Consider the following 22,699-nt stretch of genomic DNA (forward strand, 5'->3'; position numbering starts at 1 on the left):
CCCACCACTTGCAAGTAGTTTCCTCCTTTTTTAACATCCTATTCTTTTCTTAAGATACATAAAATTGTAAATTCATGCATTAAGTGGTTTCCTATTATTTGTAACCTGATCTACTGATAAGAGTGAAATCCTCAACTTGTTTTTGTACCACTTCTATCTATATTTAAATATTTTTAAAAAAACTTTATACAGTGTCTTAATTTGGTCCCATATTTTCAGTGTTGAATTGTCCACAATGTTTATAAATTTCTTAGAAAAAGCTCCAATTATTCTCTGTTCATTATAAATGCATAAGAAAAAGGCAAGCAGAAATTTGTATGTAAGGAGAGGTTGAACTGTTCTCGATGGAAAAACATTATTTCAATTCCATGCAACTAACATGACCTAATTGAACTGAAGATAAATAAAAACACTTTCAGAACTGTTCTTTATGTCCTTGACATAAGTATATGAATAGAGTTACAGAAATGGCTTTCACATGACTGCAAAGCAAGAGAGCAAGATAGATCATTATATTATATGGTACATAAAATAATAACCCAGATGCTACTCGACGCTAAAATGTTTAGTGGAGCATTGATTTTACACCAAAAATGTTAGGTTCAAATGACTAATTAGTATATACATTTTCACTGTACGTTAATTTGTCCTTTCAACTGAGTTATTTCTATCAAAAACATCTTTTTTTTTGTGCATCACAGAAATCTACCATAACACATATGTAGCATATTTATTTCATATCATGAAAACTTTAACAGTCAAAACATGAAGTCAGTGAAAGGCTTACCGAGGTGTACAGGTATCCCTCGCTGTTCATTGCCAAATACAGCTTGGTTTGAACTCCTTGAATAGCCACCACTCGAAGTCCTACAGGGATGAGGTTAAACAGAGCTGAAATAAAAAAGAATGTGAAAATAATGTTATATGCTGAATTCAATGGCTTTCAGTGTTTCCAAATGCACTATCTGGTCTTCCAAAAGAGATGTGTGCTTGGTTAGAAAGGCAGATAAATGTTTATACACATACAGATAGGTAGGGCCTCCTCTACATTTTAGGATACCTGCAACCTGATGGTTGCGGTCATATAACTGGAACTATAACTATGTATACTCAAACATCCTGGAGAAAATGGAAGACAATTCCATTGTTTGTATGTGTTGAAGGTGGGGAATTTTAATGCTTCTGGAGAGATCTAGTTCTTGGAATAGGTGTATATATTAAATAGTTTTATACTCAACAAACTAAGGTTTTAAACTGCTTCCTAGATAACTGCTGAGATTCAGGGACAGTTATAATCTACCACTTGGGGGAAGAATCCTAGAATCTTAGAAAAGATACTAATCCAATTTCCTTATCTAAATAACCTGTATTATTTCCAAAGCAACAACCCAAAAATAAATTCAGGCTTTGAAAAACAAACAAACAAACAACAACAAAAACACAGTGTTTTATCTACTTATGTTCCCAGAGTAATATTTCTAAAAAACCAACACTTTCTAAAAGAGGGTTAATAACGAGTAGAACTTTTAATCTCTAGGAGCAAAGTTTAGGAATAAAAATAACAAACTTGATAGGTATATTTATATTTTATTTATTTATTTATTTATTTATTTATTTATTTATTTATTATTTGCAAAATAGTTGTGAGTAGGTAGCCAGCTGGTGCCAAAAAGGCCTCATTTCTCCATTTGAAGGTTTGGCTCTGAAACTTATACCCAGGCTCTCCTGACAATCACACACAACTCACTGGAGAAAACCAGTGGGCGTACTCTCCCTACCAGCTGTCTACTCCCTCCTACAGCCTGAATAAAAATAAAACAGTACATTTTATAAGCATAGTGCTTGCCACACACCTTTTGAAAATAGTTTATACACCTTTCTCTAGAGTCCTAGACTAATGTTGATTATTTTTGTCTTGCTGTGTAAGTTGAGGATGATAAATCAGTCTTCTGCTATTTCTCTGATCAAGAATTTAAGAAGTCACCCCGTGGGGAAGAGGTGTTTTTCTGAGATTTCTTATTTTGTTACATATAGATTCTGCTGTAGTAGATGGGTTCACATGGATAAGAAATATTAACAATTAAATATTACTTGGTGAGCCTACAATATATCTTTCCCTTAAAATCAGAGTGTTACTGAAAATGATGACTTGCTCAGAACAAGTGCTCAACATGCATTTGTGGACAGATAACAAATTGTATGGTAAAACATAATAATATTATATTTTTGGAAAGTAATAGATTATAATCCCATTATATAAAAGTTCATAGTTTAAGAATTCTGAAATCTAAAAACCAAACTAAACCAAATAAAACCCTCCATATTTAGTTTAGTCATACCACTAGACAACTAGACCATCATTATATGTCTGAATTCTACTTTAGCCATTCTAAGAGATGACAGAGAATGATGAAGGAAGTCCAGAGTTGTTTCTAGAACTTCAGCTTTTACAATATTCGGAACTTCCTTAGTATTCTTAATTCAGCTTAATGTAACAAGCAGAGAAAGAAAGATTTGATTTACACTGTGTCCCTTGACCACTTTCTGATGTGGGTTTTAATGAACAGTAGAATCATTAAATTCCAAACATCAGATAGTAGTAGAAGGAAGAGAAGCAAAGAATAATAATCCATACTTGGGATTATCTATTCTTGAATAATGTTACTAACTATATAGAACATGAATGTCTCACTATGTATCATAAATTTCTATGAATCCTGATTCAAAAACAAAAATTACCACTCAATCTCTTATTGGCCTTTTGGTTAAGATTAAGTGCAAAAATCACCACTCTAAAACAAATAAATAAAAAATTTGAAGACAGTAGCAAAAGCAGAGAGTGACTGGTCATACAGCTCCAATCTTTTCTTTAGACATTTGATATAGATCATAAACTGTGTTGGTTTAAAGTTTGTTTAAAGGAACAGTTTCTCCAGATAAAAATGCAAAGAAATTTTATTAAGAGTGAGCTTGGAGAGAATCAATATTTTTCTCTATTCCTTTATTTCTTTAAATCTAGAGTCCTTCCTCATGGACTTAAGATAATATTTTGATTGGGATAAAACTACTCTAAATATGAGAAGGAAACAATTAATTTCACTTGTATATGTAAAACACATCTATTGAAATCTTAAATTCTATTTTCATCAAAGTTTTGAAAAAACTTTTAATAAATAAAAAGGCCTTTTTTTTCTTGTGTCTGCATAAAAACAATTAAATTCCTTCTACCTTGCAGGGACTATTTTCTCAAAGATGTGCTTAGTGTTTCTGATAATGACACTGAAGTTATTCTTTTTCATCAGATTGGCTGAAGTCAATTTCTCAAAGGGAGTATTAATAAAAGTATATATTAATTAAGATTAGAAACAGCCTGACCAGGTAGAGGCACAGTGGATAGAGTGTGGGACTGGGATGCAGAGGACCCAGGTTCAAAACCTGAGGTCGCTGGTTTGAGCATGGCCTCATCTGGTTTGAGCAAGACTCACCAGTTTGAGACCAAGGTTGCTAGCTTGAGCAAGAGTCACTCAGTGTGCTCTACCCCCCCCCCAGACAAGGCACATATGAGAAAGCAATCAATGAACAACTAAGGTGTTACAATAAAGAACTGATGCTTCTCATCTCTCTCCCTTTCTGTCTGTCTGTCCCTACCTGTCCCTCTCTCTGTCTCTTTCTGTCTCTGTCACACACACACACACACACACACACACACACACACACACAATTGGAAACACCCAACATGGTTAACTTGTAATACCAATGTAGGTTTGAAAAGAAAGTTGCCCTACTCTTTCTTGTTTTTTAATTATTTTTCTTCTTTTTCCATGTGAGAGGATGGGAGATAGACGGACTCCCACATGCATTCCAATCAAGATCCATTTGGCAAACCACGTCTGGGGCCAATGCTTTGCCCATCTGGGGCCAGGCTCTCAACTAAGCTATTTTTAGCACCTAGGGCAAGAGATCCATGGAGCCATCCTTAGCGTCCAGGGCTGTTTCAATTGAACCAACTGAACCATGGCTGTGGGAGAAAAAGAGACAGAGAAAGAGAGAGAGAGAAGGGGGAGGGAGAAATATGGAGAAGCAGATAGTTGCTTCTCCTGTGTCCCCTGACCAGGAATTGAACCAGGACATCCACATACCTGGTCGATGCTGTACCACTGAGCCATCTGGCTTGAGCCTTAGTTGCCTATTCATTCAATATAGCTATCATTGCAATTGCACCCAAGGCAGAAACAAGAAAACTGCTGCCATGAAATGTTTATCATCTTTTTTATTTCAGGAAGAAATACTTAATTTACAATGGCTGATTTTCTCATAATGAGATTTTCTTGAACAGATATTTATCATTGTAATAAATCTGCCCAAGATTATCTTTTTTTTTAAATAAATTTTTATTAATGTTAATGGGATGACATTAATAATTCAGGGTACATATATTCAAAGAAAAACATGTCTAGGTTATCTTGTCATCAAATTATGTTGCATACCCCTCGCCCAGAGTCAGATTGTCCTCCGTCACCCTCTATCTAGTTTTCTCTGTGCCCCTCCCCCTCCCCCTAAATCTCTCCCTCCCTCCCTCCTGCGTCCTCCCTCCCCCCACCCCTGGTAACCACCACACTCTTGTCCATGTCTCTTAGTCTCGTTTTTATGTTCCACCAATGTATGGAATCATGTAGTTCTTGTTTTTTTCTGATTTACTTATTTCACTCCGTATAATGTTATCAAGATCCCACCATTTTGCTATAAATGATCTAATGTCATCATTTCTTATGGCTGAGTAGTATTCCATAGTGTATCTGTGCCACATCTTCTTTATCCAATCCTCTATTGAAGGGCTTTTTGGTTGTTTCCATGTCTTGGCCACTGTGAACAATGCTGCTATGAACATGGGGCTACATGTGTCTTTACGTATCAATGATTCTGAGGTTTTGGGGTATATACCCAGTAGAGGGATTGCTGGGTCATAAGGTAGTTCTATTTGCAGTTTTTTTGAGGAACCACCATACTTTCCTCCATAGTGGTTGTACTACTTTACATTCCCACCAACAGTGTATGAGGGTTCCTTTTTCTCCACATCCTCTCCAACATTTGTTATTACCCGACTTGTTGATAATAGCTAATCTAACAGGGGTGAGGTGGTATCTCATTGTAGTTTTGATTTGCATTTCTCTAAAAACTAATGAAGCTGAGCATCTTTTCATATATCTGTTGGCCATTTGTATTTCTTCCTTGCCCAAGATTATCTTAAATGCATAATACCAAACTTATGTTTTTAGAAATACATATATTTGGGTAAACATGAACTGATTTCTTTTATCGTCATCTTGCTTACCATGTCAGAATTAAATATCATAAAGCCAATCAAATTAAACTGATTAAAAATACTAAAAATTAGAAAAATATAAACAGAATACAATGAATACATATTAAGGAAATACTATATAAGTGAAAAAGTGATAGTTAAAAAAAAGAAAAACTTTTCCCTTGTTCTACTCATTTAAAATAAGTAATGAATACAAAGAAAATTGCTTGGCTTTAGGGAAAATTTTTACATGACTAGACTTCCATTTTAATGATCTTATTAATCATCAAATATTCCTGTTTCATTATGACTTATGCCATAAAATATTTTTGTTTTTGTACAATATCTTAAATTGGGAAGATAAGCTAGCTTCTTTGCCTCTGGTCACACTTAACATCAAGGTTAGAGTCAAGTCCCACAGATTTGCTATTTCCTTTGAGATACTTCTCATTTGTTTGTTTCATGTTATAGTAATACTTAGCATCGATTAACTTACCTTTCATTGTTTTAGTCTACCTAAACACAGATTCTGGTCATTAAGCTACCCTCTTGAAAGGTCTTATAACATCGTTAGTACACAGACATGCCATGCATATCAGACAGAGTTATAAGATAACCAAAGGTATATATGCATAAGGAGAAATTGAAGAGTAAAAACTACATAGTAAGCAATAGAGTCTCGATTTACGTATATATGCATATATGTACATGTATATATTTTGTGTGTGTGTGTGTGTGTATATATATATACACACACACACACACACTCTAAAATGACTATATACCGTGTGATCTTGATGTATTTGACAAAGTACTGTTTATAAGGTACCACAATGAATCATTTATTTATTTTTTTTCTTTTCAGAAAATACATGTGAGCACTGGACCCAAGACAGTTTTTATCTCTGTTTTCAATCCGGTGATGTTAAAAATAAATGGGGGAAAAGTTAACTGGGTGAAGCTGATTAGCAGCTAATCATAAACTTCCTTTCATAACACCAAAAGGATTCATTTTGCTAAGGTACTCTAAAAAACAGTGGCTTATATTCTTTAATTTTTTCCACAAATACCAATTTGAATATATAGAGTTATAGGATTGTTTTATTACTAATGATTATGTATTAGTGTCTGTTATATAATTACAGTAAAACCCTCTAGTTGCACTTGACAATTTTTTTTTTCAAATAGAAGAACATGCATAAAAGGCTGCCTAATATACTTTAACATCACAACACTAACATTACATTTTGCAACACAGTGAAGAACCATTTAGTATGAATAATTTTCATCCTAGGTAACAAAAACTTTTTTCCAGAGTAATTACAGGTGACTTCATTTTGGGGTCTCACTTTGGTCATCAGCCCAGGAAGCATACTTAAGAGGCATGAAACTCTTTAACAGTTAACATTGGGACCCTAGTCTAAGGCTTTGTGGTCTATAGTCAAGCATCTCTACAAAATCTGCAGAAGACTCGTTAACATCAGACAGGCTTTCCTTGGCTGTTTTTAGTGGACAATAGAAATGTTTCTGGGAAATTACCAAATCTGAGGGAAATGAAATATAAATTAAGTAAAATAGATAATCAATTTTCAAAACTAAGTGTTTTAGGCTCATGGAACATATAGTAGGCCTGCAGAAATCAGTAGATTGCAAGAAAACATCAATTATTATCACTGAAGACAGGGCTTCACTATTTGTGAGTTTATGTTTTATCACTCAAAATAATTAAAGCATATATAATAAAAAATTATGTAACATCTTGGTATCATCCTACTTCAATAATTTGATTTAAAATTGACTTTACCCTGGTCGGTTGGCTCAGCAGTAGAGTGTCGGCCTGGCGTGCAGGAGTCCCGGGTTCGATTCTCGGCCAGGACACACAGGAGAAGCGCCCATCTGCTTCTCCACCCCTCCCCCTCTCCTTCCTCTCTGTCTCTCTCTTCCCCTCCAGCAGCCCAGGCTCCATTGGAGCAAAGATGGCCCGGGCACTGGGAATGGCTCTGTGGCCTCTGCCTCAGGCGCTGGAGTGGCTCTGGATGCAACAGAGTGATGCCCCAGAGGGGCAGAACATCGCCCCCTGGTGAGCATGCCAGGTGGATCCTGGTCGGGCACATGCGGGAGTCTGTCTGACTGCCTCCCTGTTTCCAGCTTCGGAAAAATGAAAAAAAAAATTAATTAAAAAAAATAAAATTGACTTTATTTTTGACATGTTTCTTTTTTTAGGTTCACCATTATGTTCTCTAATTTGGTACTACTTAGTTCATAGTTAAGAATAAAGTACTACCCTGGCTGGTTGGCTCAGTGGTAGAGCACTGGCTTGGAGTGTGGAAGTCCTGGGTTCAATTCCCAGCCAGGGCACACAGGAGAATTGCCCATCTGGTTCTCCACCCTTCCCCCTCTCCTTTCTCTCTATCTCTCTCTTCCCCTCTTGCAGCCAAGGCTCCACTGGAGCAAAGTTGGCCCTGGCGCTGAGGATGGCTCCATGGCTTCCACCTCAAGTGCCTGAATGGCTCCAGTTGCAATCTGAGTAATGCCCATGAGGGCAGAGCATCACCCCGTAGTGGGCATGCTGGGTGGATCCCAGTTGGGCACATGCGGGAGTCTGTCTTTCTCCCTCCCCACTTATCACTTCAGAAAAATACAAAAATAAAATAAAATACTAAAAGAAATCTCTTTACCCACCTGTGGACGTATCTCAATATTAAACTTCAAAATAATCTCAGAGTTATCAGTTTGTATAGAAGGGGGAACAGAAGTGAAAGCTTGTAATGATGAATTCTCATGACATGAAACTACTCCTCTCTCTTGGGACAGACCAGTTTTTAAGAGTAGAGATAACATGCTATTTCAGGATCAGCGTGTGGGTGAATAAACTTTCTGTGTGAAAAAAGTAATAAAATCCAAAGGATAGTCATAAATCTAACCAGAATATCATGGATATGACATTTGGATGGTTCTTCAGATGGAGACAATATTATTTGCTATAGTTCACTATTTTAGATGATTTCAGGTTCAACTTCTTTAGGTTAACCTGCATTAACAGGGTATATAGAGTGTTGATTAAATTTTGCATTCACTTTAGGATTTAACAAGGGTTATTTATTTTAAAAACAATAAAGAAATAAAACAATATCAACAACATGTTGAGATATGAACATTTATTTTGTAGTCACTTACTATAAGTGCTGTCTTCATCTTTTGTGCCATCAATGGTTCCATCTGCTTGCAGCTGCAAGTGGTAGCCTTGTCGGCTGTATAGTTTGGTAACTATGCCTTTAAGCTGAGGCTCTGTAAAGAGAAAGATGGTTTGGATCAATTGTTAAATTGTGCATAGGTAGTTGAAAAGACTCCAAATTCAGCCTGACCAGGCGGTGCTGCAGTGGGTAGAGCATTGGACTGGAATGCAGAGGACTCAGTTTTAAAACTCCAAGGTTTGAGCACAGGCTCACCAGCCTGAGTATGGGGTCACTGGCATGAGAGTGGGATCATTGACATGACCCCATGGTTGCTGGCTGGAAACCCAAGGACTCTGGCTTAAGTTCAAGGTCGCTGGCTTAAGCAAGTGGTCAATGGCTCTGCTGGAGCCCCCTGGTCAAGGTACATATGAGAAAGCAATCGATGAACAACTAAGGTGCTGCAATGAAGAATTGATGCTTCTTATCTCTCTCCCTTCCTGTCTGTTTGTCCCTATCTGTCCCTCTCTCTGTGTCTGTCACACACACACACACACAAAGATTCTGAATTCAAACTTTTAATTTTATTTACAACTTTCAGTGGAAAAGGTCAAGCTACATTTTTAAGAGTCCTCTTAAAGAAAGAAAACAAACTTTGTTTTAGAATAAATCACCAAACTGAATGATACACTTGATTTCTGCCTTCAAACATTGGTAAAGCCTAAAATTTCTGACAGCAGTTACAACTTCTGACACCTTGTCCTTTGACTTACAGACTTGTCATCTATTTCATTGAGTTTTCAGAATGGATTGACAAATGTCATATTCTGCCTTTTGTTGTTGTTTCTTTTTTACTTTTTCCATTGACTTGAGAGAGCAGGAGAGGGAGGGGGAGGGAGGGAGGGAGGGAGGGAGGAAGAAAGAGAGAGAGAGAGATGAAGATCAAATTGTTCCACTTAGTGGTTCCATTGTACACTTATTGGTCGCTTTTCATTTGTGCCCTGACCAGGATCAAACCCAAGACCTCTGTGCGCCAAGATGACACTCTATCCACAAACCCAGCCAGGGCCATATTTTCTGTTTTAACAATGTGCCACTTTTCATGTGGAAGGAAAAGAAGAAGTAGAAAGATAATTTAGAACGGTTTTCCAACCAGGGACCAAAAAAAAAAAAAACAAAACAAAAAAAAAACAAACCACTAGTCAGAATTTCCCTCAGAATTATGGCAATTTGAATAAACATTACCATCCATTCCATGAAAGTTGAAATGCACATATAACCTGCAACCCCATCAGAGGACTTATATTTAGAAAACTGAGCTGTGATATGAAAAAAAAGAGAAGGGGAGAATAAAGAAACCATTACTATACTATATAGCATATTAGTTATCCTTAAGAAAAATGGGTGCAAAAAGACCAGGATTTTTGCTGATAGAAAAGAAAATTAGTTCATACTTAATTTCAAATTTAATAACAGAATGTGATTATCCAAAATATGTTCTAAATTAAAATGGTTTTCAATTATGTATCACCATAGATTAATAAAGTACCTAATCTTCCAATAACAGCTATCTTATCCAAAATTTGTATATACTGAATACAGACACCTGCACTGAAATAATATTTACATGAATGTTCGGGCCACATAATCATGCTTTGCAACCACTTACGCCTTTTGAAAGCAAGCCTAATTTATGGCTAACACCTTAAAAAACCTCGTTCTAGAAGCAAATAACCACAATTTTACTATATATTTTAATCAAATCACTAAGCTTTTTGTCAAAAGATTCTAGGAATCCACTCCCCCCTCTCCAGCAAATAATTTAAAGCTGTATTGCAAGTCAGCTCTGTCCGGATCAGCTTAAAACTGATCAAAGAAACAATGCCTAGACAGCAGAATCCCACGGGAACTGGACGGGAAAGGGTCACACTTGCAGGAATAAAGGCAAAGGAGGGATTTCCTGGATTCTCCTGGCAGGTGGGGCGGGCAGTGATATCTACCCAGCTGAGTGCCTGCAATTTCCCCCACGCACTCTCTCTCTCTCTCTCTCTCTCTCTCTCTCTCTCTCTCTCTCTCTCTCTCTCTCTCTCACACTCACACACACACACACACACACACACACACACACACACACACACACACACACACGTCTGGGTCGCGCCTGCCCGGAGCTCAGCAGCATGCACACATGTGGCATGTCTGAAGCTGGGGACACGCCTGCCTCTGCGCCTGTCCCAAAACAGTGGCAATGCAGTAAGCGTGGTACCTTTACAGAGGAGGCAAGAAAGCAATCCTTCCTCACCGCAAGCACATTGGGGAGGTGGTCATATCCGCACAAGATGGCCCACGGAGAAACTCACCTATGATTATCTACATGCCCTCCAGCCCCTCCGAATTCGTAAAGTGTGAAAACAACAACAACAACACACACACACACACACACACACACACACACACACACACACACACACACACACAACAAAACCAGCCAAGAGCCCCTTCCGACCTGGTCTCCTTCTGCGCCTCTTTTTGGAGCCAAAGAGTTTGACCCGGGAAAAGACGTTTAACTTGTTTTTGTCGCAGCTGGTCTTGCCTTTGCTGGGGCTGCTGACACACTTGCAGGCGTTGGATTTTTCGCGCTCGCGGGCTTGTCTTTTTTGCCGGATCAGCGAGCTGGCAATAGCCGCCGCCATGGCCACGACGCCCACCACCACCACTTCTTTTGCGGCTTCTCTCTGGCTGTTTGCTTCCTCCGCCGCTTGCCGGCCCTTTCTTGCGCCTTCGCCGCCTTTGGCTCGTAGCCTGCGCTCACCCGGGCTTCTCCGCAATCTGCCTTCAACTGAGGAAGGGGCTCAACATACCGACCGAGTTCCTCCAGCGGTGGTACGGCTCTCGCGCGGACTGCGGGATGCGGGCTGTCTGGGCCCTAGCCGACACCACAGCCCCGGGCTGGGATCACGGGCGAGACTGGCGGGCGGAGGCAGAGCTGCACAATGGCGAGCGCTCAGCCCCTGCGTCCGGAGGACACTGTGCAAGTCCAAGCGGTTCGGGTCGGAGTTTGGCCGCAACCCCCGCCCTGTGCCTTGCGGAGGGGGCAGGAGGAAAGAGGCGGGCGGAGGGAAAGCGCGGGCGGGAGACAGGCCGGGAGAGCAGGAGGCAGGAGGGAGCGGGGAAGGCAAAAACGCGCGGGGGAGCGCGCCCTCACCCTGGCCCCTCCGAACCTCTGATTAGTCTTTGCAACTTCTTGGGGTGACCATCGGGAAAAGTTGGCAGCTGCCAGCATCCCGACGAGGATTAAACAGGTAATGACCTCGCATCTTCGCGGCCGCTGCTGCTGCTCTAGGAGCTGCACAGTCTCAGCACAGGAATTCTGTCTTTACAGGCACCCTCTGGAAGAGCGCGACAGGATCCCGGAGGCCTCCTCCCCCGACGGCTCCTCCTTCCCAGAGCCCAGCCCACAAGCTTCGGCCACGGGCGGTCCTCACTCACTCCACCCCCCACCCCCAGTCGCTAGCGCACCGAGCCGTTCTGGTTAATATGTGTAGGGGCTTAAGTATTGCCCCATCACCATATTTTTCATCCTTACTCCCCAAGAGGAGCTGCGGGAGCAAATGAGGATGAAGGAAGCACCAGGATGATAGAGTTGCATTGGCGGAACCTGGGTGGGGGTGGAATGGGGTGGTGCTTGGAGATGGGCTATGATGAGGCCGGGTGTTTCTCAGTACGAGACTCTGAGCTTGTCAGGTTTTGCCTTGGCTGGAGTCCCTGGGAAGTTCGCTGGTCACCTGCGCCAAGCTCAGACTCACAACACCTCTCCCAAATATGTTCCACTGAGGTATTTCGCCAGGCGACACTTGTAGCCATTCAGGAGCAAGACTGGAGCTCCCAAACGGTTTCAGCCCCCGCGGCAGCAGCAGTAGCAGCAGGCACTGCGGAGCTGCGCCCTCACATCACGCTGCCACCCAGTGGTTTTTGCAGACTTCTTATTTGGGGCCAATTTGTGCCATCCTAACCCGGTTTTTCCTCTACTCCCCCTTACGTTGGGGTTTGGGATCCAAGAAGAAAGCATCTTAAACAATATAGGGAAAATGCAGAGCTAAGTCTCCTTATTTAAGGCCAACCCATCTCCAATCTCCCAACTTCTTTCTGTCTTTCTTCTTTCATTTTTTCTTTATTTTCCCTTTACTCTCCTCTCCTCTCCTCCCCTCCCCTCCTCTACCCTCCTCACCCCTCCCTTTCCTTCTCCTCTCCTCTCCCTTTTTCCTGATTTTCAAGCTTAGGACACCTTTCTCCCACCAATTCAGAAATCAATTTTGTACTTTTCCCTCCTCTCCTTCTTTTCACTAGTTTTGTCATTTCCTTGTTCTAAATTTTAATCAGTAGGAGAGGAAAGAATAATTATTGAGTTCAAGAATGTTGCAGAGAATGGTCCATCCACATCCCTACCTTCAAAAAGACATGATTGTGGTATTTTACTTTATTTCTGATGCCACAGAAGATGCCCCAAGTGGTAGGTCTGCTCTATTTTGGAGCTGTCAACACATTCTCTTTTATTGGACCCCCCCTTCCAGATTTTTTTTAGAATAAACATAGATTCAAAACCAAATGCCCAGAATTCACTATTCTTTTCTTGCCTGAGCTCCCAACTAGGAAACTCAGGCTTCTTAGCCCATCAGAACTGAATCATCCGAACCTACTGTAGATTACAGTGTTTCACCAGGGATCTGCTGGTACCCACACCCTTACACTTCTCCCCAATCTTGAATGTCTCTTGCCATATCAAAATCACTATTCTGTGTCTGTGGAAACAGGCTATGGTGAAGGTTATAAGGGCGAGATGGAGAGTTACAGGAGGGTGATGCCAAATTAATTGAGATTCCATGCAAGTAGGTCTACATCTTTGCACTTTTGGCTTTCCCATAAGAGAATGGAAGACAAGGTAGGAAGTCAAGCCAATTCAAGTATTCACTTTTTTAACTTTAACTCAGGGGGGAAATCCCCATATTCTCATCTCATGGTACAGTTCCTGTCATAGAGTGTCTGCCCAATAGTTTATTGAAAAGAATTGATGATGTCTGATTAATACTGATTCTAAAGGGTAGGAGGATGTTTTTTTGTCTTAGAATGTATTCAATTCAAAATCCAAGTACCATGAAGGGAAACAATCTCACGAAAAGAAGGCACAGAATAAGCTCTGACCAGAGCCAAATAATTGAGGTGTGGGATGGGTAGTTAAGGTGTTCCTACTCACTCTCTGCATGTTTCTGTCTTCTGAGGAACACCAACCCAGGGGCTTTTCTTATCTCTTGTTTCTGTCTTGGGACCCTAAAATAAAGCAGGTATGGGAAAAAAAGGAAGGAAAAGTTCTGATTCAGGCAAGAGCTAGAACTTGGGAAGAGTGCAGAGGAGAAAATGGTACTAAGAAAATGAGGGGTTTTTCTCACTCTTTTACATCCACCCTCCACCAGGAGAGCACACACTGTTGGCTTGTGCAAACACCAAATATAAGATATTTTCAGGATGCCTGGAGAATTACCAATATATCCACTCTGAGATGGGTATCAAAGGTAAACAGACATGGAAAAGACTTCAGGAATATACAATGGGGACAGACACATCATGACAAAGTCACAAATGCAAACATGTAAATGCATCAGTTCTTACTAAACCCTATGCCAGGGGTCAGGAACCTTTTTAGCTGAGAAAGCCAGATATTTTAAAATGTAATTCCGTAAGAGCCATACAATGACCCATGTACCTTACATATTATCCAATAAAAATTTGGTATTGTCCCGGAGGACAGCTGTGATCTGCTCTAGCCACCTGCAGCCATGAACATGAGTGGTAAACAATTAATGGATTGTAATACATGAGAATGTTTTATATTTTTAACATTATTATTTTTTTATTAAAGATTTGTTTGCAAGCTAGATGCAGCCATCAAAACGGTACATCTGGCTCATGAGCCATAGGTTCCTGACCCCTGCCCTATGCCATGACCTTGTGGAACCACTGAACCTAAGCTGGTAAGATTCTGAGTGTTTATAGATACCTCTATTACATTTTATAATCTTGAAAAATGAGAGCATATAGGGGCCCCAGAATCTCTTCCTGCTACATGTTTCCATCAACCCCATAAGATGTACTCTGCCTTTTTATATTTTTCTTTATTATTTCCTCTCCACACACAAAAATTGACCCAACTGGGTGAAAGTGGAGAGAGGAGCCTTTAACTCTCTGTGTTTTGTCTGCCTATAGACCACAAGCATTTTCATCTTCTCCTCTAAGGGAAATCACAGAGACCTTGACTAGATTGGGGGATTACCCAAGGGAAAAGTGGAAGACCATTTTGACTTTGGGTCCAAATCATATTATGCTATCAGCTTAACCATTAATTAAGCAGATGTTTTGATTCCTTTCTAACTTTCTTATGTATTTCTTAGGTATTTTCAAATTCAGACAAGAATGTGAATATAACTCTCAAATCTTTAAAGGAGAACTATGACCAAACCCCAGTCATCATAAGAAGGCATATGAAAAAAGAACTGCAGCCCACCTTAGAGAAGCATATATTGTCCTTCCTTTGTGTCTTATTGCCATCCCAGACCAGTAGTATGGCATTTTCATGAGAGGAAGAAGAAATAACTTTGCATTGACAGTTATTTCTAATGTACATTTTCTGCCCGTCTTGCTCTATGCTTACCATTTCACATTGAATCCTTGTTATGGAACTTCCCGGTTCTCTTCCAGATTCATAGAGTTTCAATTCCCAAGGCTCCTAATTTCTTTATGATAGGTGGGTCTATTCTCTTCTGCTTCTCCTATACCTACCTCTACCCCCACTGCACTGTCCACCAAGCTTTCCTTGATCATGTCTAAGAAGGAAGTGTCCATAGCTCTTTTCTCCAATTCATTTCACAAAGAGTTCTAGCCTGGGTGACACGAGGCATATGTTTTAATACTGACTCCATTACTAATGGGCTGTATGACCTTGGGCATATAATTCCTTCTGTTGGGGTTTCAGTTTCCCATCTTTAAAGTAACCCTGTAGACTTGATTAATGATTTTCAAATTATATTCCATAGGGCACTAAGAGGACATGGAGGGGATGTATGTTTCCTTGCCTGAGTTTCCAATATAGTACCTCTAGTATCTATATTTTCATTTATTTCATATACTGGAGCTTGTTGTATGACTTCATATATATAAATATTTTATTATTAAATATATTAATATATTTTATTAAATATAACATATTTGAAAAGCTCTGCATGAAATGTTTCTTAGGCCCTGGTCGGTTGGCACAGTAGTAAAGTGTCGACCCAGCTTGTAGAAGTCCCAGGTTTGATTCCAGCTCAAGGCAGACAGGAGAAGCGACCATCTGCTTCTACTCCCCTCCCCTCCCTCTTCTCTCTCTTTCTTTCTTCCCCTCCTGCAACCATGACTCAATTGACTCAAGTGCTTTGGCTCCAGGCCCTGAGGATGGCTCTGTGGAACCTCAGCCTCAGGTGCTAAAAATAGCTTATTTGCAAGCATGGGCCCCAGATGGGCAGAATATTGGCCCCAGATTGGGGTTTCCAGGTGGATCTTGGTCAGGGTGCATGCAGGAGTCTGTCTCTCTATTTCCAGTCCTCACACTTAAATAAATTAAGAAAGAAATGTTCCTTAAAGTCATTTTGGCTCTGGGAGCCTATGTTTTTTGTTTGTTTTTGTTTTTTGTTTTTGTATATGCCTCTGTTCTGCTGACCTGTTTATCTTCTCCTCCTCATACTTCTGCTCTCCCTTTTCCTTCTTTACCCCACCAGAACATAAATTCTAAATTAGATTCCAAAGAAAAATATAGAAGTCTCCTTGGCTCCATTTCTCATGGGTTCACTTAAGAACCAGGCTTTAGCACTCTTTTCAGAGAGAGTTATGTGAATTATCAGAGCACAGAATGCTGATTGTTCTCTGCCAATCATTTTTGGCAGGCCTCAGATGAGATGTGCAGAAGCTAAGGGGACCTGCTCCCCAGAGGCATTTCCAGGAGAAAGACATAAATCCAAATATATGTGACTATGATGAGTAAAAACGAAAGAACTCAGACAGCCTAAGCAGGAGCAGATGCCATACATTTTGAACAGCAAAGAATTGGCTGTCTTTCTGAAACTCTGAAAATTAGAGATTTCAAACATCCTTGTTCATGAAGATAAACATAAATGGAGCTACTTGCCAGATTGCTTTCCATCTTCATTGATCAGCCATCAAAACATCTTAACATGATACGAAGCGAAATAAGTAAATCAGAAAAAACCAGGAACTGCATTATTCCATACGTAGGTGGGACATAAAAGTGAAACTAAGAGATATTGAAAGAGTGTGGTGGTTATGGGGGAGGGGCACAAAGAAAACAAGATAGAAGGTGACAGAGGACAATCTGACTTTGGGTGATGGGTATGCAACATAATTGAACGACAAGATAACCTGGACTTGTTATCTTTGAATATATGTATCCTGATTTATTGATGTCACCCCATTAAAAAAATAAAATTATTATAAAAAAAAAAAACATCTGAGAGACCAGTTACCAGGTCAAGGACTTATGAGCTCAATGGGATGGAAAAAGAGGCAAGTTCAAGAGCACCAAAGTCAAGCAACACTAGGCTCTCACCATTAATTGAGTAGGAGAACATAGGAGGTATTTAAAATACTGGGCAGCAAGTACCACTTTTTGTGGTTTATCTAATTAGGTATATCCAAAGTCCAGGGAAACAAATGGGATAGATAAACTAATGAGATTAGAGAAAAGCCATTAACAAAGTCTCTTGCCACTTCAAGCATAAAGAAAAAATGCAATTTAAGGAAATCTTGTCAATGTCACACTGGAATTCCAGAGACAGAAAGAGTCATTACTTATTTTGTAACATAACCTGACACATTTATTAGCTGGCAATGAGTCTCTCCTAGTCAGATCATTTGGGAGAATTATGCTTCAGAAACAAAGGTCTCCAGAACCATTTTTTAAAACGATTGGCTCCTGGTTTCCTGGTTTGCATTCAGGATGAAAAGCCGAGGAATCCTACACTTGCATCACACTAAGATGGTGGCTTAGTCTTCATTATGTCCCCTTCTGAGATCATTCTCTAAACACTTAAGCTATAGTATTTACTAAAGCCATCTCTGGTTTATATTTAAAAATCAATTGGGAACATACTGATTAGTTTTGATCATTTAAGAATACAACTTCTAGAAGAAGAAGAAGAAGAAGAAGAAGAAGAAGAAGAAGAAGAAAAAGAAGAATCCTATAACCCACATAAAAATGTCATTGTTCAATCATAATTTATGAACAATAAAACCATAAAGCACCATGATGTTATTAATCATATCAATAAATCATATCAAATAATTTGTCATTTAATTAGCCATAGCAGCTGCAACATCAAGAGTTCAAGGCTTCTGATTACCTTCGTAATATTGTATGGTCATTTAATCAAGAAAACTTGGAGAGAAATATTGGATTGTTGGGAACAATGTTTCTCTTTTGATCATACGGAAAAAAAAAACACAAGGAAATGAACTCCAATTAAATTTAAGGTCTAATATGTGCATATTTAAGTTTTTCACAAGGAAAACAGTCATCTAAGTAGGAGTTGTTAAAAACCATGATTGTTGATTCTTCTATGGAAGCTTTTATGAATAGAACCAAAACCTTATCTATCTTGGTGGATATGTGAGTTGACTCTCCTCATGGCTATCATTCTGTCATAAAAACTACACTATGTACTATTTATATTACCTATGACCTGCAGCCAAGAAATAGTCACAAGGAAAGGGGAAGCAATACCATTTCTGAGAAAGCTTTGGGTCCTGCTTTTTGGGGCATGACGATAGCTAGTGCCATTGACTTTGGAATATCATATTGGGTGAAGTTGGAGCATGTAGGTCAAAGTGGTAACACCTAATTTTTTGATGTTTCACTCGTCCAACATGTGGCAAATGCTTTTTGGACACAATAAATTTATTCTTAACCAAATGGGTTGCCTCACTGGTGACACAGAATCCAGATCCAACAAAAGAACCAGCTTCTCTAAGTGACTCTGATTCAGTATTTTTTCCAATAATATTTGAAGATATTAAAAGAATGATTGCTATTTTATGAACTGACTGGTGGCTAACAAACATAAATGAGGTATTTCTATGATTAGACATATATGGCAGACTAAAAATGTGTAAGATTCAGAGATAAAATACCTATAACGCTGGGTTCATTTCTTGCCCAGTGAACTAAGTAATCAAAATGAAAAGGTACAGGGGGAAATGATGGATGGTTTGAAGCAAAATCAAACAATCAATAATTTTTCTGAATCTCAGCTGTTTTAGGAAATAAGATTTCTGCAGGAAGAAGGTGACCTAAACTCAGGATTTGAGGAAGAGAATGCAGTGTTTGAAAATTATGTAATGTTCCTTATTATTTACCACATGGAGATGGGCTTCAATACCAGCGTAAGGAACTCTGGATTGATTTCCTATTTCCCAATGACACTGATTGCACCAATTTTCTATCAGGAATTGCCACTTTTTAAATAAAAAGAAGTAATGGGAAAATACTTTTTTGCTGCCTGAGGATTAATAATTTTAAGGCATCTTATCTTGGACACCAACCAGGTTTTGAGCAGGAGAACCTGTTGAATTCAGAGGAAGTGATATCCTCTAGAATAGATTCTAAGGAGGGGAAAAAGGTCTATGATTCACCTCCGAACTTTACAAATGTCCTATATTTAAATATAATATTGGTTATATTAGTTTCAGATGTACAATATGGTGCTTCAACATTTTTTTCTTCCTTACTATGTTATTACTCTACTAATTCTAGTAATAATCCGTCACTGTGAAAACCTATCACACTATTACTGTCTATTTTCCCCTTTCTATTTTTATCCATCCCTCCACCCTTCCCTTCTGGTAACTACCCCTTCATTCTCTGTTTGTATGAATCTCGTTTTGTTTTGTTTTGTAGACTTGTTTTGTTATTTTTTAGGTTCCACATATATATGAAGCCATACAGTATTTATCTTTTTCTGCCTGACTTATTTTACCTTAGCCTAACAGCTTCTAGATCCATCCATGTTGTTGTAAGTGGCAAATTTTCTTTCTTTTTTATTTTTATGTAATATTTTATCATGTCTGTGTGCATGTGTATATATATATATATAGGTGCATAAATGCACACACACATGCATGCACCACATCTTCTTTATCCATTTAACTAGATGGTTTTTAAACTCTCCACTCTACTTTAGATTTTTGAGACCCAAACTGGTGGTTCAAATGGTGGTAATACTCAATAAATTATATGGTTATATTTGGACAATGAACTCATTAAGCACTGTAACTATTTTTCTTTAATTCTTACAACCTCTAATGTAGGTATTATCATTATTACTATTTTACAGGTGAGGAAACTGAAGTCTAGAAAGACTGATATATCTATGGTCTTCTGGCCTGTACATAACTGTCAGTGTCAGTATTTAAGCCAAGGATCCTCAGCCCTCTAAACACGACTTTTCCTCTTTGATAGTGGGTCTGGAATTAGGGTCGCTGAAAAGTGTTGTGCCTGGATTATGGCTATCTCTTTGCTTGGTTAACAGAAAAAAGATGGGGAATATAACATGATTTTCAACTCAGTAATATTTTTCTTTCATTTTTTTAACAGAAGTAAATTATGAAATGGACAAGAATAGATATTACCTATGTTCAGTTATGAACATAGTTCATACACTTTTAGTAATGTGTTAGAGTAATATTTAAAGGAAACTGCTACATTTCACATGAAAATGAAATGGTTATAAATCACTGCTTAATATCATTCTGGGTTCTCAGTCCAGGGAGTACTTTGACACCGAGACCTGTTCTGACTCAGGTAATCTGTATCTTTGGAAAACTGAGACCCAAAAGACACTTCCTGGCCTTTATCTTCATCACTACTTAGCAGAGAAAAGAAGTTAAAGCACTCCCAATTTTCTCAGTTCTTTTCATACAAGGAAAATTGGCTTTCCACATTGTAAGCTTTTTTGTGCCATCTGCTTTCAGCAAAAAGAAGTTTGAGTTCAGCCAAAAGAGGAAAATATTACACACACTGTATGCATTTCCGTGACTAAAGACCTTGTCTATCTTTTTGCAATCAGGGTTTTTTCCAAGATTCATTCTAACTAATTTGCTCTAACTTTTCTCTTCTGACAAACAGCTAAAAGTATAATCAGTAACTTCTCTTGCAACCACTGAATATCTCAAGCAATTTTTAGAACCTGATTTCCTAACAGTGGTCTTGATGCTCAATTAACAATCTCATTTTAGAAAAGGGATCTGAAGCAATAGCAGCTTAATAAATTTGCCCTGGGCCAAATTGTTCATTCATTCGTTCATTTATTCATTGATTCAGTCAGTCAGGCAAGACTTACTAGCAACTATTTGGCATGTACTGACCTATGTCCTGAAGGATGAATGATAAATCTTTAAGCTAACAAATGAATTAAAGATTAAGGGAAAATGACTGTCCAAGCTAGGTAATCCTAATAAATTTCTATTCAGACTTCAGTATTCCTATTGAACGGGGACAACTAGGTTTTAGTTCATATTTAAATATATTAAAAACATTTTAAAAATTGTCCTACTATGTTATTCTTGCTACCACTAAAATTTCAGTGCATGTTTTCTCTATCAGAATTTTGAAATCCTGTGTTCTGAAAAACATACATATTTAACAAAATTACTAAGGGAAACAACAGTGCCCTATTTAACTATAACAACCAAAATAAATATTGTGTGCACCTGTGTGTGTGTTTGTATACACACTCTAGGCCAGCTGCTGGCAATGTTGTAAAACCAGCTCCTTGGTCCAGATGTCCACACTTATTATGAGGTCCTACAAAAACTTGCTTTGTGAGAGAAGACTAAGATCAAGGTTTTCAAACATTATGTGGAGTGAAAAGAAAGAACAATTTTAATGAAGGAGAAGAATTAGGAAAACCTTGATCTTAGTCTTCTCTCACAAAGCAAGTTTTTGTAGGACCTCATAATAAGTGAAATAAGTAAATCAGAAAAAACTAAGAAGTCTATGAATCTATACATAGATGGGACATAAAAATGAGACTCAGAGACATGGACAAGAATGTGATGGTAATGGGGGTGGGGTGGGGAGGGATGGGGCGGGAAGGAGAGAGAGGGGGTGGGGGAGGGGAGGGGAGGGGCACAAATAAAACCATATAGAAGGTGACAGAAGACAATTTGACTTTGGGTGAGGGGTATACAGCATAATCAAATGTCAAAATAATATGGAGATGTTTTCTCTCAACATATGTACCCTGATTTATCAATGTCACTGCATTAAATTTAATTACAAAAATTGTTCTTTCTTATCCTATCTCTGGGTCACTGCTTTTCACTAAAATAGGTAGTTAATAAGATATTCTCTTCAGTGCTGGGTTAATGAGTACTTGTAGTCTTCATGATCCATTGGGAATTGGATCATTCTGTGAGAGATTTTATGGAGGTACTATTATACTACAAAAGAGGGTGTCCACTGGTGTCATCTTAATGACAGAACAGGCTACTCGGGTAGCTTCAAAAGGTGGAACAACTTTGGAGAATCCCTCAATTTAAAAGTCTTCAACCATTTTACACTAAAGGCACTCTGAATACATTTGCTTGTGAGCATACATAGAAGGTTGTTGTGCTAACTTTGCTATTCATATAGCATAAAATACTATGTCAGACAATCTCCTACAACTCCTGTTCAACTTTTATTACCCTTAAAGACAATATTCTTAAAAAATGTTTTCTTTAACAATAACTACTATGTACTTCTTTACTCCACATTTACCATTCACTCTGATTTTAATACATATTATATATTACATTTTTATATTATATTGTGTGTGTATTCCTAAGTAATTCCTCAATACAGATCACAGTATCTCTTTTGGAGAGAGACAACTTATATGTGGTTGGTGTTTGAATATATTTAAAACATTTTGAAAATATTCCTGGATGATGTCAGAGTAATGGTGGCATGAGAGATACTCTTGATTACTTCTTTTAAAACTTCAATAACTTGAACAGCTATAACACAGTGAAAGTACCACAACTGACCTTACAGGCTTATCTGAAAGATCCCTGTGCTGAATAGACTAAAGTTGAGAAGCTTTGAGAAGGAGGAAGAAGATAAGACACACTCACAATCAGCTCC

The 22,699-nt window shown here is 38.6% G+C and overlaps 1 protein-coding gene across 6 annotated transcripts in view; it reads right to left on the reverse strand.

Annotated features, from left to right (window-relative positions):
• FGF13 (fibroblast growth factor 13) overlaps nucleotides 1-22,699 on the reverse strand; it is a 745,910-nt gene that overhangs the window by 106,196 nt on the left and 617,015 nt on the right. For 5 of the 6 annotated variants that reach the window (XM_066357006.1, XM_066357010.1, XM_066357005.1 and 2 more), the window contains 2 exons: nucleotides 8,480-8,590; nucleotides 788-891 (listed from right to left, as the gene is read on the reverse strand). In XM_066357006.1, the coding sequence (XP_066213103.1) occupies nucleotides 788-891; nucleotides 8,480-8,590 (215 nt within the window). Of the gene's footprint in view, nucleotides 1-787; nucleotides 892-8,479; nucleotides 8,591-10,981; nucleotides 11,870-22,699 lie in introns of those variants that run through there. The other variant, XM_066357008.1, reaches the window with a different exon arrangement.

This window comes from Saccopteryx leptura, chromosome X (genome assembly GCF_036850995.1).
Source record: "Saccopteryx leptura isolate mSacLep1 chromosome X, mSacLep1_pri_phased_curated, whole genome shotgun sequence".
Taxonomy (NCBI): domain Eukaryota; kingdom Metazoa; phylum Chordata; class Mammalia; order Chiroptera; family Emballonuridae; genus Saccopteryx; species Saccopteryx leptura.